This window comes from Eupeodes corollae, chromosome 2, assembly GCF_945859685.1.
Source record: "Eupeodes corollae chromosome 2, idEupCoro1.1, whole genome shotgun sequence".
Lineage (NCBI taxonomy): Eukaryota > Metazoa > Arthropoda > Insecta > Diptera > Syrphidae > Eupeodes > Eupeodes corollae.
In genome coordinates, this window is record NC_079148.1 from 32591344 (window position 1) to 32609784 (window position 18441).

Genomic DNA, 18441 nt, shown 5'->3' on the forward strand with positions numbered 1-18441 from the left:
TTTCATTTTTATTTGTTCTCTTTTTTTGGTTCAGATTAAAAATGTGCAAAGGAAGGTAAAATTATTTAGAAGGTTTTCGAAGAATTCAGGAGGGTTGTGTGAAACAAGGGAAAAGAGTTTGTTTTTTTCTTATTTCATATTTTCTTTTTTAGGAACTGAAAAGGAAGCGAAAAAAACAACGAGTTAAAAGTATAAAATTTACCTGTATATGACTTTTTTTTTGGAGAGTATAAAAATAAAATTTTTGAAGCTTGAAAAAAATTAAAAAAAGAAGAAAAAATATTGGATTCAGTAAAAATTTTATGTGAAGTGGAAAAAGGGTGTTCTTTATAAGCAATGAACTTACATATGCATGTATATGTTTTTTGCTTAGATGTGAAGGAATTTAAGGGAAAACAGGAAAGAGTGGTGTGTTGTATACATATATTGGTGTATGAATGATTTCATATTACTTCAAAAGTGATCAATATTTTTCGTCGCTGTGCATAAATTTAAAAGTTGATTAGAAAATTGACAAGAATAATTTTGCATTTTGTATCTAATCAAATAGAAGCTTTTGAAAGAAGTTTCTTAGATTAAATTCAAATTGCATCAAAAATCTCACATACATTAGTAAATTATTCTGCATCTTAAAATTTAATACGGAACATAAAAACAACGAATTAATGAATAAATAAATAGTCAGTTAAAATGTTTTAGTAATGATGAGTTTTAGATTTTGAAAATTTGAAGGCAGTTAGGTGGTGCCAAATGAAAAAAAAGAGGCTGTCGATTTGTCTTGCTTAAAACCTAAAAAAAGTATTCCTAACGATATTCTGTGCGAAATACTTAATTTGAATCTTTCAATCATTTATTTTAAACCATTATTAAATAGGTATTTGAGCCAAAAATCACTGTTAACCAAGTTTTATTAAAAATATCAAACTAAAGTAAAAAAAGTACAAAAGTAAAAAAAGTACAAAAGTAAAAACTATCAATTCGATTTTTCTCAAAATTGTACTGAATGTTGAAAAATATATTTTATATAAGATGAAATAAGTTTAGTCTTTAATTTTTAAAAAGACATTTGTGGCGAATATGCACTCTTACCATTTTTACACAGATGGGTCAAAAACAAAAGAAGGGGTTGGTGGAGGTGTGTACTCTGAACGAAATTAATTCTCTCATTCCGCCTCCCCAGTCATTGTAGCGTGTTGCAGGCGGAACTTTTGGCGATAAAGGAAGTCTTGTCCTGGCTTAAAGAAAACGTGATATCAACATCTGATATACGTATTTTCTTAGATAGCCGCTATCAAATCTCTGGACTCTGCCTCTACAAACTCTATAACAGTCCATAACTGTCGATCATCACTAATGGAGATGGCACAACAGTTTAATATTCACCTTTGCTGGGTGCCGGGCCATAGAGACATTCCAGGTAACTGTAAGGCAGATGAATGTATTGGCATACCAATCGCTACTTGTAAACTGCTGCTAATGCAAGACGCTGTGAGGAGGGCAGGCAACAGGTGGAACAACATCACCACGTGTCAAGTCACAAAAAACATCTGGCCAACACTGGATATAAAACGTTCAAGATGCTTGCTCTCTCTAAGCAGATCGCATATAAGCTCGATAATAGGTGTCATAACCGGACACTGTCTAATAGGAAAGCACGCCACGAGACTAGGCGTAGTCTCAAATGACTTTTGCAGAAGCTGTATGGACGAGGAAGAGCAAGAAACGGTTCTTCATCTTCTCTGTACATGCCCTGCTCTGGCTCGAAAACGCAAGAATTACCTAGGAGAATTCTTCTTTAACGATATCATATCGGTATAATCAGCCTCTCACGTTTCGTAAGGGACTTCAGCTATTTCCATTGAGCTTAGAAGATTCATGTGGTATCACAATGGGCCGTTAATGGGCCACTATAACCTAACCTAACCTACGCTCTTACTTAGTGTTAGTAATGTTTTTTTCAAGTTTATATATTTAAAAATAAAGTGTCAATTTGATGTTTCTTCGCTGCATACAAAATATTTTGGAGATAATATCGTTTTTGTTCCTAAAATATTCGAGGTGACAATTATTTTTTTTTCGATTCTTTGATTTAAAAAAATACAACTGATTTTGTATTCCTTTTATTTTATTGGTTTAGTGCCATTTCACAATATACAATATAAAATTTAATTAAATTCGCTTGCATTATTGGTTTGTACCATATTTTGGGTTAATCAAAATTTTCATTTTTTTTAAATGCTATTGTGAAAAAAGACCATTACCTCAATTTTTTTAGAGTCCTTTCTGCATTGTTATATGTATCACAAAATTTATTTTAAGTCCATATCTCCACTGGTTATTGAGATATGGGCGACGAAAAAAGCTTACCGAATTAACGGACATACAAACGTACGCACGAACGCACGTCTCTAAAAATCTTTTATACAGACTATGGGGACCTAGAAGCACCGAGAAATGTAATGTAAGCATTTTCGAACCGATTACAATAATTTCCTATGGAAAGGTGATAAAAAAGTTTATTCTTTTTGAATGATTGAATGCTTTTGAACCAGAGTTGGGAAATGGTTAAGAAAAAATATTTTAAAAAAATCTGATTTTACTTTTTCAAATAATTTAAAATGTAGTTCAAGAAATTAAATTACTTTAAAATGTTCTGAACATATAAACACCTACAAAATAAATGCATGCAGTGACATTTGTGGTGGTACGAGGCTAAAGTATAACTTATTCCAACAACAGCGTCAACAGCGTTTTAAATTATTAAAAAAGATCTACGTTTTTGCTACAGATTTTAAAGATGGAACCCGTAAAGGTATCGAGGAAATACAGCAGCAAATGTCCGAATTGATCATGGAAAATTTCATGTCCATCGTTGATCATCTTTACTTTGAATCAATTGATTTCCCAAGAACTGTCCGCTTAATATTATTGGAAACCCCTATACATTTATATTAATAAATTATTTAAATACAATTTTCTTGCTCTTGTAAAAATTCCTTGGTATTTATAGATATGTATGTGTATTTGATTTTTGTATTTCTGTTGTAATTTAATCCTTTTTACACTAAAATAGATTTGAAAACAAAAGGAATTTGAAGGGCTTCAGTGCTTTCTTTTTGAAAATGTAAAGGAACCAAAATACAATAGTAGTTTGAAATAATTGAGGAAATCAAAAAGTATTTAGGTGGAATTTTCGCATCAGTTCCGTTTCTGATGCTTAAAATTTGCAAGTACATAGAATTTGTAATCAGTATTTCACTATTTAGTAAACAAACAGGTTTCAGGTTTCTTACTTGTAACGTCTTCAATGAATTCAATATAGAACTTGGTCGAATTTTGTTTCTCAAAAAGGTAAATTGAAATACCGGAAACATAATACCAACAGTTTTCATCATCATAAAATTTTGTTTCCATTTTATTTTCTAAAATTTGCTTAGGTTTTCTTACTATACCAAAGATAAAAAAGTATTCAAAATAAAAAATGTCAGCTGTCTATATTTTGTGTTTTTTATGATAATGTTTTTGTATTTCTTATCTCTGAAAAATATATTTTGAAGTGTTTTTTTTCAGTTTATACTTCAAAATCAGATTTACTGGTGAACAACTTGGATTTAGTCATAGATTATACTAAGTACTTGTGCTCATAAGTTTTTTTTGTTATATGCATACATTTATATTCATGTATCAATAAACTACATGTACTTCGGTTTTCTTGATCTGTAGATATGTACATTTTTGACCTCAATTATTAATGTTTTGTTTGATAATTAGAAACAAATGTAAAATGTGTAGACTAAGAAGTTTAAAAATCGAAGATATGTTTCGAATTCCTATCTGATTTTTTAGTTAGGATGCAAAATTAGATTTGAAAGAAGATTAGAAGTTTTGAAAACATAAATTTTATTGCAATATAAGTTTTTTTTTAAATATTTGAAACTTTATTCATGTTGCTAACGATCACCAATTTCGGTCGTATAAAATAATAAAGTTTACAACTGAATCGCACGAACTTGCTTCTGTATCAAAAGACTGTTTAAAAATAAAAATTATGTTTAAACATTTAAAAATATACCAATAAAATAAGCTTGTCTTCAAAAATTTAAATGCCAGTTAATTATTTAAAAAAATGTTAAACATTTTATTCGATAATTTTAGAGTTTTTTTTTACATTAATTTTGTATAGATATACACATTTTTTTCAATGTAAGTTTTTTTAGTCTTTAAAAAATGGCCAATGCAAATCTGCCTAGAACCTTAACTTAACCTCGGCTGTAGGGGCGAGGATACATGGGGAACCCAGTTTTTCGTAATGTCATGTTTAATTAGAATCTCGAGTTCGAATTTTTTACGAATGCAATACTTGCCATATAGTTCGTCGCAAGTAAAAGACTTTCTAAAAATAACCAAGTTGAAAACAGAAAGGTTGTTTTATAAAAATGATTTTTTTTCCCAAAGGAAGTTATTGTAATGGGTCCGATTGGTCAAATTGAAAATGTTGACATTTCTCGATGTTTCAAGTCGAAATAAAAGATTTGTAGAAAGATGTACTCGTATGTGCGTGAGTGTGAACGTACGTCCGTACATTCACGACGTTTTTTTCGTCGTCCATAGCTCAAGAACCAGAAGAGATATCGACTTCAAATAAATTTTGTTGTACAGATAATAAAGCAGAAAGATGCAGAAAGGGCACTCAAGAAAATTGAGTGGGTGGTTTTTTTAACATAGCAGTTTGAAAAAAGGTGAACATTTTGGTTAACCCTAAATATCTTACGAACGAAAGACTTGAATTAAATTTGATATAATATATTGTTACGTGATATCAAAGGTTTATATTTTTTGAAAAGAATCCATGTAACCGTTTTTTTTGTAAATCAAAAAAACTGAAAAAAAAGTTTGTCTCCTCCAAAATTTTACGACTAAAATATGATTTCATCTCCAAAACAATTTTGTGCAACGAAGAATAATGTTTATTTACATCTGAGAAAAATAGAATTAACAGTTTTTTTTATAAAAAATAAAAATCTAAAAAAAACATAACTCAAAGTTGGTAAAAATTGAATATCGATTCAAATATCTTTTCAAAAACTTGACATAAGAAATGTTGTTTTCAACATTCTGAAAAATGTTGAGAAAAATCGAATTGACAGTTTTTTTCAAAAAATATCATTGTCAACATTTAGTTAAATTTTGAGAAAAATCGAATTGACAGTTTTTTTTACAAAAAATAAAAACCTGAAAAAAAATGTATAAAAGTTGGTAAAAACTGATTTTCGACTCAAATATCTTTTCAAAAATTGTAGATATTGGCTTTAAACTACTTTTATCTTTCAAAAAATATTGTTGTTAACATTTAGTGAAATTTTGAAAAAAAATCGTATTGAAAGTTTTTTACTAAAAAACTAAAAACCTAAAAAAAATAACAAAAATTGGTAAAAATTTACTTTCGACTCAAATAGATTTTCAAAAATTAAAAATATTGACTTCAAACTAATTTATTTCACAGAAAATATTGTTTTCGATATTTATTTATTTTTATATAAAAATTCCAACAGTCCGTTTTTTTCATAAAAAACAAAATCTACAAAAAATAGTACGCAAATTTGGTAAAAATTGATACGAGTACATATAGACAAACTTTTAAGCAAGACAAATCGACAGACGGGATGGGAAGTTATCAGTGTGGGTCGCATCCCAGCCTCCTTTTTTTTTATAAGCTTGGTAGTTTGTATAACCTCGTCTATATCATAACCACGATTGTATTATTACCATGGTTATTTTTATACACTTGGCTATTTTATGGAAAAGGTTAGGGAAAGCTCAATGGGAAAAACTTCTGGCTAATTTAATTTTCCGAAAAGTTTAGAAAGCGTTTGTTCAAATCCGACTTCAAATAACATCAGGTTTTTCATATATCACCTTATAAAACTCCCTGGACTTCACTAAACAGAAAAAAGAAGAATTTTTGATTGTTTTATAACAAATCCGTTCGTCAAGACATAATTTTGAAAATTAGTATTTTTTTTACTTCAGGAAAAATAAAACTGAAATCAAAACTTGAATTAAAAGCATGACCAAAAATTAAACGTATTTTTTAAAATCATGAAAGCGTAAGATTCAACGTTGTTTTTTAAACTTACCATCATAAAGTCAAATTAAGCTTACATGTCGAGTTTTATTATTTTAATCATCTTTGAAATTTCAAATTAAAAAAAAAGTTCTTTGCGTCTTTTTTAATTGCTTTTTTCGTTTGGTCGAAACAGGGTGACCATATTTTCTTGGTTAAGAAATAGGATATTCCCTATTTGGTTTACTTTAATTTAAGATTAAAAAATAAATTTTAATAATTTAAAACCATAAAAAGCTTCAAAAATATAATGATTTTATTTTGGAGGGCATTTAGGGTTTTCTTAATCGGTCCAAAAGACCCTGAATTTTGCGAAATGTATCTGCCATTAAATATTTTTAAGTATATTTTAATACATTTCAATGCGTTTTTGAAGCTTGTACCGTTCTATTTTCAGTACATAACCTAGTTTTTTTTCATATGTCAAAAAACGACAGCCTCAAAAGTGACATGTACCAAAATTGGGAACTATTCAAGACATATATTTTCATTGGATAACCCTATACATACATCTAGTTAAAGTTCCGATATTATTTTTAATTTTAAATCAATATTGAGAAATCATAAACTCGTTAGGTACATTAGTTCTTTACTATGTTTTAAAATTACTAAGTGACTTGGTCTAAAAGAGCCACGCATTTTCTTTGTTAATTTCAAGATAGTTTAAAAATATTCAAAAACAAAAAACAATTTTGTTTTTTTTTTAAAGGTTGTTTATATTTACTTAAAAAGGTTACTTCTTACTTTACATATTTTACCTTTATCTTTAATTCGACCATAAGAAACCGTTAACCTTTTTTTTTTAGTTTCGAACCTTATGTCATTATGGCAGAATTTTTGTTTTTGCTTTTAAGTTCGACGATGACGTCGAGGACGACGTTGACGACGTTAACAGCGTTATATTAAACTTTTTTGTTTGTTTTTGCAATTTTATATGATGCGGTTTTTATACAGCCACTCTCTTATTAACGTAGACTTTAAAGTCATATCTTCATTCTGCCAGAGGTAGCTTTTATTTTTTTTTAATATCCTTCGTTATACCTTTTTACTCTTTGCAAATTATAAAAAAAGGACGAGACATAATTTTTTTGAGAAAAAAGAAAATAATAAAAAAAAGGGAAAAATGAATAAGAAAATGCAAGCCCTTTGCCTTTGTCACATAAAATTAAAAAAGCAACAAAAAAGAAAATGTGTACCTCATCATCCCTCGAGAGCTAAAAATATATATGTATGAAAATATATAGATATAAAAAAAGTACAAAAACAAATTGGGGCCATAAGAGGGAAAAGCTGCCAGCAGACTTTTTTTTTTATTTTCCTTTTATATATTTTTTTGCATTTTGGCTCCACATTACATTTTTCATTTTCATTTTATGTGAGACTGCTGCTAAGGGTGAATTGTCGGGGGGTTCGAAGAGCAAAACGAAATATTTTCTGAAAAATAAAAACGATTTTTTTATTTTTGTAGAATTTTTCAACTCCCAACGCAGCAGTGGGTTGGCGGTCGGGTGGTGGGTGGCCCAGTTGGGTGGTGTTTGGAAAAATGGAGACGACGAGTATTGGCATAGTGCTTAGAGTATGAGATGGTGAAGAATAGAATTTTTATGGAATTTTCTCATTTTTTATACAATTTTCTTTTGGCCGAAATAATAAAAAAAAATATTCTCCGGTGCTTGGTTGCCGGGTTGGGGATTTTTATTTTTTCAGTTTATCTTTTTTTTATTTTTCACATAAAACACGTTTTTCATTTCAGAAAAATCGATATTTATACATATATATTTTTTTCATTTTTCATGTTAAGGAAGAATGAGGGTTTGGTCGTTAGTTTTTTGTTCTACCATTCTCAGTGGAAATTGCAAAATATCTGAATAATTTTTTTTGTGGTGCAGAAGAAATTTATTTTTCTTAATTGCGGAAATACTAATTAAGAGAATGAGGCAAAACAAAACAAAAAACTATTTAATATAACGAAATAAAAATCTTGTTAGGGATAATGTCTCATACAAAATTAAACCTTGTGCAAGACTGCAAGAATATGCTTGAACTTTCCATTTTTTAGAAATGTAATTTTGGATCATTTATATATTTTCTTTAACATTGGAAGACTCTTTTATCTTAATTAAATATGATTATTGTTTATAAAACGGTCTTTAACAAGAAACTAAACTTGACAGCTTATTATTTCCATCCAAGCAATAATTGCAATTACCGTGAAGGCAACTTTTAAATACTATACCCCTGAAACGTTCCTTTTACTACCCACTCAATATCTTTATAGAAAAAAAGTATCACCGAAACGTCACTTTTGTTCAAAGGACCACAATAATTTTAATGGCATAGAGTGTTTTTAAACCAGACTTCCTTTCAAGGCATGAATGGGTGAAAAAAAGGATACAAAAATCATGTTTTTCGAACGGTTCTTACACGAAAACGAGGAACTAGAATCTACGTATATTTTGAAACAACCCGCCAGGCAAAATAAAGAAATCTTTCTTATTATCGTAGTGTCTCTTAAAGAGAAATTAAAGTTCCGACAATTGTTTAAGACACAAAACAGCTTGGTCAAAAAGTCAATAGGAACAACGTGTACATTTTTCTCAAAATTTCTAACCAAACATCAAAAACAAAAATCAAATTTTAATACAAATTTCGACAAAATTTGAAGAGATTGTAAACAACTTTCTTCAAATCCATGTGAAACTCAGTTGCATCTTCTTAACTTTTAAGACAATTAAAACGAGTCCCTTGTCTCAACGCATATGTTTGCTCCCGAACAGTGGCATTATCATTAAAATAAAATTCACGACCAAATAGCACGAACTTCTTCCTGTATCCAAAGATTCTGTTTAAAAATAGTTCCTATAATTTAAAATGTAAAAATATAGCTGCAAAATAAAATTGTTTTCAAAAATTTAAATGCCATTTAATTTCCCAAAAAGAAAATAATTTGTCATAATTTTATTTTTGAAAACCGTTTCAGCATTCTTTTAAAATAATTTTTTCATTTTTTAGTTTGCAGTTATGTATATTCATTTACCATTTGATTTTCGTAAAAAAATGTTGACCCTTTTTGAGATTAGAATTTAAAATTCAAAACAAAAAAGTTGGCATTTTTGATCATAAAATATTATTTATACAATAAAAGAGCGTGTGGATACAAAAAATCATTGAAATTGGTCCATGAATGAGAAAATTTTAACACGAAATAACGGTGCCCCCCAAACTTCTGAAGCAATACGAAAATATATTTTTTTTTTCATTGAAAGAAGGCAACTAAAGAAAATTCGATTTTTGGCCAACAAATTTATAAAAAAACTTAAAAAAAGAAATTGAAAAAGAAACGGCTAAGATCACAGCTGCTTAGAACCTTAATTTCGAAGATTGAACTCAATCGACCCAATGGTTTGGGCTGTAGGGGTTAGAACAGACAATTAGACAGACTTCTCTGCCATAGTTAATCCATGTTTGATTAAAATCTCTGGTTCGATTGTTGTACGAATGCAAACCTTGGCTTATAGTTCTTATATTTCGCAAGTTGAAATGACAAACTAATTGATTCAAGCCAGAATATAAATTAAATTATGCACTATAAGTATTTGCCGTAGTACAACACACAATCACCTCTCGGTCTCGACACCTGTTGGGCTGAGAGAAATTCTATGACCGAACATTTCCAAAAAAAAATACAAAACGTGCTACATCCAAAAGCTTTCTAGACCTCAACTGTTCCTCTTGGCATGGTACTTTCAATTCAACGAGAACTCCTGTGCACAGAATCAGCTCATATGATCTCTGAAAGTGAAAAGTGGATGCTGAAAGGAAAATCTTACTTTCAATCTGAATGCTTTAATCTAGCTAGGAACAGAAATGGAATCTTCTGGAAACTCTACAATGTCCTGTTTTTGCAACTAAAAAAAGTCTCCTAAAAATCAGGATCATAAACAAGTACTCGGGATCATAATGAATCCACGAAGAACCAATATCCATTTAACACTACCCTGAACCTTCGACATAATGATATCATTTATAAAACATTTCAAAAATCATTTCTGAAAAATTAAAAAAAAGAGGCTGGGATGCTTGCGACCCACACTGATAACTTCCCATCCCGTCTGTCGATTTGTCTTGCTTAAAAGTTTGTCTATTCTCTATCTATACTCGTATCAATTTTTACCAAATTTGCGAACTATTTTTTGTAGATTTTATTTTTTATGAAAAAACGGACTGAAAAAATTACTGAATATCAAAAACAATATTTTCTATGAAATAAAATAAGTTTGAAGCCAGTACTTTTAATTTTTGAAAAGCTATTTGAGTCGAAAGTAAATTTTAAATTAAAAAACTGTCAATTCGATTTTTTTTCAAAATTTGAGCGAATGTTGAAAACAATATTTTTTGAAAGATAAATGTAGTTTAAAGCCAATATCTACAATTTTTGAAAAGATATTTGAGTCGAAAATCAATTTTTACCAACTTTTATACATTTTTTTATGTTTTTATTATTTGTAAAAAAAAGTGTCAATTTTATTTTTCTCCAAATTTGTTTTAATGTTGAGAACAATATTTATTATAAGTAATAATTAGCTAGAAGCTATTATCTGAATTTTTGAAAAGATATTTGAAACGATATTCATTTTTACCAACTTTGAGTAATGTTTTTTTATAAAAAAACTATCAATTCGATTTTTCTGAAAATATTATCAGAGTCAAAAACATTATTCTCCATTGCGCAAAGTTGTTTTGGAGATGAAATCATATTTTAGACGTAAAATTTTGGAGGTGACCCTTAAATGGATTTTGTAAAAAAAATATATTTCTATGATATCACCTTACAATATATTATATAAAATTAAATTCAAGTCTCACGCGTTTTTGGTTCGTAAGATAATTAACCATAATTTTCACCTTTTTTTCAAATTGCTATGGTAAAAAAACCACCCACGCAATTTTCTTGAGAGCCCTTTCTGCATCTTTCTGCCTTATTATCTGTATAACAAAATTTATTTGAAATGAAAATCTCTTCTGGTTCTTGAGCTATGGACGACGAAAAAAACGTCACGAACGTACGGACGTACGAATGTACGTACACACGTACGCACAGACATCTTTCTAAAAATCTTTTATTTCGACTCTAAGGACCTTGAAACGTCGAGAAATGTCAAAATTTTCAATTTGACAAATCGGACCCATTACAATAACTTCCTATGGGAAGTTAAAAAACACACTAAAATCGGTTTTAAATATGAAACTAAAATTAAAACTAAAAACTTTTGGATTTCAAGCAAATTCATTAAGTGAGTCTCCCTTAAAATTCAGTGAATGAACTTACGCCTTGGCCCTGCGTCAACAAAAAGTAACACTAAACCTACTTCTTCTATTTTTTGTTTGACCTCAAAACCAGCGAACCTTTTCCCAAAAAATCGTTATTAAAATTAAAAACAAAATATTTTTACCCAACCACGTATAGTAATTATAATGTTTTAAACCTTTTTTTCAGATTAAAATGTTGCCACAACAGTATTGCCTACGATGGAAGTATCATCACAGCAATCTACAAACCATGTTCTCACACTTACTCGATCGTGGATGCTTTTGTGATGTGACATTAGCATGCGAGGGACAATTAATTCGTGCCCATCGAGTTGTTCTATGTGCGTGCAGTACATTTTTCGATCAAGTATTAACAAATTACGCTAGCGAAAGAGATCCAATCATTATTATTAAAGACGTAACATTTTCCGATGTTAAATGTCTAATAGAATTTATGTATAAAGGAGAAATAAATGTTGAGCATGTGAGTAGTAAACAATCGATTTAATTGTTTAAAATTATTTTATTTTAAAATTTTTATTTTTTCTAGGCAAGTTTAGCATCGCTTTTGAAAACAGCCGATGACCTCAAAATAAAAGGTTTAGCCGAAGTTTCATGGAGGGATGAAGAGACTGACCCAGTTATGATGGACCATCATTTGAGAATTCAAGAAAACATTCCACACAATGACCAAAGGTCATCGCCTCGAAATTATCACGATGGACGGCCGCCTTCGTCACCATTGCCACCATCATCGTCGGGCAATAGTAATAGTAGATCGACGCCACGTATGCCAATGTTAACACCAATGCCTTCATCGAGTGGCGATTATGTTGGGCCAAAGAGGAAGAGAGGTCGACCGCCATTAGATGATTCTTATGATGTTTTTAGTGCGTAAGTATTTATTCCTGCTAAAAATTTTGAAAAGATACATTTAACAATTTTTAAATTTTAGTCCCAAAATTCCAAATTGTGCACCTCCTTGTGAAATGATGTATCCCGAAGTTCGTACTCGTCTTGATTCTTCCCCTCCACCATCAGAAGCAGAACAACAACAACAACAACAACACCAACATCATAACACACCCCGCGATTCTGAAGAAACAATACAAGTAAGTCCCGAACCGCCAAGAGAATGGTCACATCAGAATGTTGAAGAGGATAATACCGCTGAAGCTCATCATAACAACAGTACAGAACAATCTGCTTCACAAGAAACAAATCCAGGTTCTAGTTCTGACTTCTATCCAAATCCTGAATCCCATGATCAAGAAAATGATACCGGTGAAGAAATCATGGTCGAAGAAGAACGGAAATATTCAATTGATCAGGACTTAAATGAAATCGGTGGAGATGACCAAGATGAACAGGGAAATAGTAAACTCGATGAGTCTGAAACAAATTTGACAAAAGAAGAATTGGCTCAATGGGATGATGTGGTGAAAATGGATGCTTATTTAGCTACAGGAAGAAGGCCACAATTTTGGGAAGAACCATTTACAAAAAGAGTAAGGGTATTTTTGGGCATAATTTTAGAACGAAAATGTATGTTAGTTTTATTTTTATTAAGGTTCTGGATGCAATAAAAAACAAAAAGTTGGAAATGAAAAAAGCTGCAAAATTATTGGGCGTATCATATGGAACATTATATGGACGATATAGAGAAGTTTATGGCTGTTTGAAACATCCATACAGGTTCGTTTAAGAATTAAATTTATTTAATTGTATTACTCTGATACTAATTTTGGTGTATTATTGTTTAGGCCTAGCACAACAATGATGAACCGGTATGATCTTGTTTGGCCTCATAAACGATCTGGTAACTATTAACTAATTTGAAAAAAAAAAATTAAAATCAAACAATACTTTTTTGGTTTTCAGTATTTTTCGTTTTGTTTGTAATATATGCATTTTTTTAGTTCTTTAAATGTACAAAAATGTTTGTTTTTTACTTCAAAATCTTTTGCATATTTTGAGCTACGCTCTATCTACAACATCATTTTATAAAACTAGTTTAAGCCAAAAGTCTGAATCTGTTTTTTTTTTGTAATTTCAATAATATATAATTTTGTTTATAACGTGTGTTTTTTTAGATGTGTGGTTTTCAATCTGTTATTTTTTGTTTGCCATTTCATAATGGGCATGTTCAGAAAACATAAGCAACTTTATTTGGAGTTAACTGCATTCTTGAACGTTTTTCAAGAGTAATAGACTTCAAAGTCAGAACTTTACTTCACTAACCTCTACCTTCAGTTAATCGTGAAAAAACTACCAAAAACATATTTAATCTAAAAAACAGTTTTCAGACAAGCTACAAGTCCATCTCTACTTTTGTTTTGTATTTTAAAGAATGATTACTTATTCCTTTGCAGAAAATAAATAAATCACAGAGCAATAGAGTTCAGCTTTATAATAAGCCTACATTTTGTTAGGGAGGTTAGGATAGTAAGGGAGATTTTACTTGACTTACTTTGCAATAAAATTGCTTTAATTGGCCATCAATTTTTTGGCAGCTTACAAAATACTAGAAACCTGCCTTGCTCTCAAGTCCCTTATGTCGGTTGAACCTGACCAATCAATAGATCTACTTTTAAATAACATTATTATTGACCTCCACAATAGTGCGATTTAAAACCTTTTTTTTCGTGGAGTTATGTACGCAGGTAACCCGAGACAATTGACTTCTTGGAAGAGAATATTCGGCTCGTAATTTTTGTCATATCGCCCAATTGCTACAAAAATGTGTCGAAAATTGGGCTTCGCAGCCTATTATTTGTCCTACTTCGAGACCTTTATCAATTGCTACATTAATTGTTTAGAATATTATTACTTTAATCATAATGCTATATATAAATAACGTGATAAAATTCGTCCAGTGCATTTTTTGACAAAATTTAATTTAATTGGCATTAAAATCAATTGTCATCAATTTTTGCCTTTAAAAAAGAGTCGATAAATTTAAATAACCTTGTGTTAAAAGCTCATTATATTGATAGAAAGAAGCCAATGTTTTCACCAATTGTTTGATTATTTTTTGTACTCATTTTAGTTTGTTACTTTTATTTGAACTTTAGTGAAATGAAATTACAGTGCAATACATATAGAATAAAAATAATTATATTTTGTTGTTTCTTTTCTTGTAACAGATTTAAAAATGCGTGACATAAAAGACGTTTGGATGAGGTGAAGACTCATCAACAATAATTAACACCAACTGATATAATAATCTACATTCCACAACATATTAATTGTACACACATCTGCGTATAAATATATTTCGATATATAAAGATAAAAAAAATAAATGTTTATTTTATAATTTATATAGATACATAAATATTTACTTATGGTGTATTCGTGTAATAATTATTATTATTAAGTAAAATTTGTTTGTTTTTTTTTTTTCTTAAAGTATGAACAAAATTAAGTCCAAATTTATAAGATCCAAAAAATAAGACAAAATAATGTTTAAATTATTATTTTGAGGCTGATGCTAAGATTTTATATTATTTATTTTAAGTTAGTAATTTCTTTTTATTAAAAAAAAAATCACAAAATATGTAAATTTTTAACAGAAAACAAACAAAAATATCAAATCATATATTAAATATAAGCATATACAACAAATATGGTTTCAATTTTTCTTTTATTGCAAGATAATGCCTTTGAAATGGAGACTCAAAATTTTAAAATTAAATGAAAAAAGGCAAGCTGTAAAGAATAAGAAGGTGTTCACTTTTAATAATTAGAAATTACATAAGATGATGCAAAACTTCTGAAAGCATTTAATTTAAAAAGTAAGTACACTGCGCGTCATCAGGTTAGCACACACTCTCGCGTAACTGATTCCAACCAAACTAAATGAGCTCCCTTGTTGACAATGACCTCAAAGATTCGATTGGGAAGCGACTCGTACAATATTTCAATATAATCCAAGGAAATGGATGACCAAGAGCGTTTAATGCCTTCGATTAGTTCTGGTTTGTTGGAATATTGTTTCCCAGACTCATAAACTTTACGAGCAAGCAACCCCCACACGTTTTCTATCATATTAATGTCAGGTGAGTAAGGCGGCCACTGAATTAAACTTACATTTTGTCCCTCAATCCATGTCTTAACGACCCGGGATGTGTGGATCGGAGCGTTGTCGTGTTGAAAATGCCATGGTAAGTTTCCAAACTAATTTTTGAAATGTGGAAAAGCATTTTCAAGTACGTTTTTGTATATACTTCCATTCATATTTGCTGTCAAAAACTGTAAGTCGCACGTACCATAGTAGGAGATTGCTCCACACACTATCACACACCCACACGACTATGAAGGCGATCCAACTGGTGTTCCTCCTTACGAAGATCGTGAAAGTAGATATTGTATCCGTCTGGACTTTAAAAATTAAAGTTCTTTTCATCAGAAAATACAACGTAGCGCCAATCGGACTCCATGACATGTGCACTCGTGTAAAATCGAATCGCATTGCCTTTCGAGCCACGTTAGATGGGGGTTTCTTCTGCAGTTTAAGTGTGGGGCATTCCTTATCACTCTTTGGATTGTTGATAAACTCGCTTGAACACCTACATTTGCTCTGATCTTTGCTGCCGAGTTGTGAGAGTTGGATGCTTATCTCAAAATTACTCTTTTATTAGTCTTAGAAATCACTCTATTATTACCGCCTTTATTATTTTTTTCCATATCCTGACTCATTACTCAAGAATGAGGATATTACTTTTCGGCTTCTACCGATTCTTTTCGATATTGCACTTATTGAGAGCCTTTAATCCTTGGCTTTGATTTTAGCTTTCTCTTGCACAGATAACGATTTTTCCTTACCTATATTAATTTTAATATACCACTTAAGCAGCAACAAAAATGCATTTAGTCTACGCGTTTAACTCTTGAAGATAAACTAAAAACAATTTGCATGTGCTAACCTGATGACACAAAAATAAAGGTAACTTTTCCATACAAAATAACATAAACAGTAAAAACCGTACAACGGTATCGTTCCATTGCAAATTCTCTTTGCTAGTGAGAGAGTATACAAAGATAAGAAAAATAGGATACACAATGTGAGCTGCATGTTGAAAACAACGACCAGATCAGTTTTATTAAGCTTATGGGGGATGTGCTAACCTGATGACGAGCAGTGTATGTAGAAGATAAACATCTCAATGTAAATTTCAATCTTTGTGCCTAGAAAAAAAACTTCAAATTTCTCATCTATTTTCTTAAAATTTATTCTCATTTTCAGAATTCTTTGTTATTATCCAGGATTACCAAGAAAGTCTTCTGGGCTAATGAATGGTTGAATATTTTTCATGGAGTGTCGATAGATTTTTCTTTCGACATTTGATTATTTGAATTTCATAAAATATATTCTATTACTATTCTTCTTCTAAATCATAAGGAAAAACACTGGATTAAATTTCCTACCACCACCACACAATCTCAATTCCATCATGAATACTGCAACTTGCGGTACTCGGAAGTTCTATACTATTTTGACGACTCGAATTTCTTTGACAATTTTACGAATCCCGCAAAAAAAAACAACTACCAAATACGTCCGTATTGCCAAATCTCTTAAAATTTTGCATTACCAACGGATTTCGTGATACGGTTTTTCGGGATTCGTAAAAGTCTCCGATTACGATGGAATTCGTGATAGGCCATACGCCTGATTAATTTAAGCTTATTTTCAAAATTTAATTATTAACCTGACAGGCAACTTAAAGTTTTATAAATTAGGTGACGCAACTTTTCTTTGAGAACTAGGGCCTAGTGACTTACAACTCTCAACCATTCCTGTGTGCTACTCATTTGTCAAGAGACAATACCCGTGCAAAACAAATAGTTGGAATAGGCAGGGATAGAACGTAAGAATTCTATCCGTGACTTAAAGTTGTCTAATTAATTTTATACCAAGATACACTATATTTTTTGAAGGTAGCATTTGAAATACAAAAAATCTTACCCGACATTTTATAACCTTGGTAATTCAAAAATTTACGAATGGTTCGATTCCATTAGTTCGACTAGCTTTTCGAACCGATTTTTATAAGTTCTCTTGCAGCTGAATAAAAAAATGCATTGAATTATGTTATTTTATAAAAGAAATGAAATAAACATATGTACTTACATTGTTTTATTTTCCGACATTTCTTTTACATAAGCTTCGACCTTTTCTCACACAATATGAACCAAAAATACTCCATTTACCAAGATCGGAATCTTTCGTACGTTTCACTCTCCCAAACCCGTTTGTTTACATTGTTGTATTTGTAATTTTGACAATTAGTCCATGAATAGATGTGAAACCAAACAAAAAAAAAACGATGCCGTGGGCTAGCGGCACTTTGCAAAGCAAAAACAAAATGGGGTGGTTAATAAGTTTGTTTTCAGATTTTTCTTTTTACTTTTTTCGATGAAAAACTTAGTTTTAAGCTTTAGTTTTGCAGTCATTTTGTTGATAGCGAACCAATGTACATTTTTTCTTGAAAAAAGCATGTTCAACACCAGTTAAATATGATTTATTCACTCATTTACAGCAATCACTACGAAATTGTTTAAATTTCATAACTAACTTCGGATTATTGTATCAAAAATGCGTTCGAAGAACCATCAAGTTAAGGGTGCGAGCGCAATTTATTGAATTCAAAATTTGTTTGCAAGTAATTAAAATCTGTATCAATTTAATTAATCCAAGTATATTTATAGTTTGTTTTTGATGATTTAAGCTTGCAACTATTTTACAATTCCATTTTGATTAATAAATATTAAATTAAAAAAAAAAAAGAGTTATAATCGAAAAATATCTCATCCATAACAATCTTGATTGATGGAAGCATACATGTATTTGCTATCAACAAAAATTATGCTTAAAAGGAACACCAATATTAAAAAAAATAATCAGAACGATTATAACTAACTTGTTGAATAAATGCATAGCAAATAAATTGCAAATTTTGACGTTTATTACAAAACGAAAACGTCAAAAAATTGTTCTGAATT

General features: G+C 30.1%; 1 protein-coding gene across 2 annotated transcripts in view; it reads left to right on the plus strand.

Annotated features, from left to right (window-relative positions):
- The window catches only part of LOC129944719 (protein bric-a-brac 1), a 69280-nt gene extending 54224 nt beyond the window's left edge, over positions 1–15056 (plus strand). The window contains exons 2-7 of one of the 2 annotated variants that reach the window (XM_056054356.1): positions 11622–11918; positions 11985–12328; positions 12390–12942; positions 13005–13129; positions 13198–13221; positions 14581–15056. In XM_056054356.1, the coding sequence (XP_055910331.1) occupies positions 11628–11918; positions 11985–12328; positions 12390–12942; positions 13005–13129; positions 13198–13221; positions 14581–14596 (1353 nt within the window). In that variant the 5' untranslated portion in view covers positions 11622–11627 and the 3' untranslated portion in view covers positions 14597–15056. Of the gene's footprint in view, positions 1–11621; positions 11919–11984; positions 12329–12389; positions 12943–13004; positions 13130–13197; positions 13254–14580 lie in introns of both variants that reach the window. The other variant, XM_056054355.1, reaches the window with a different exon arrangement.
- The last annotated feature ends 3385 nt before the right edge of the window (positions 15057–18441 follow it).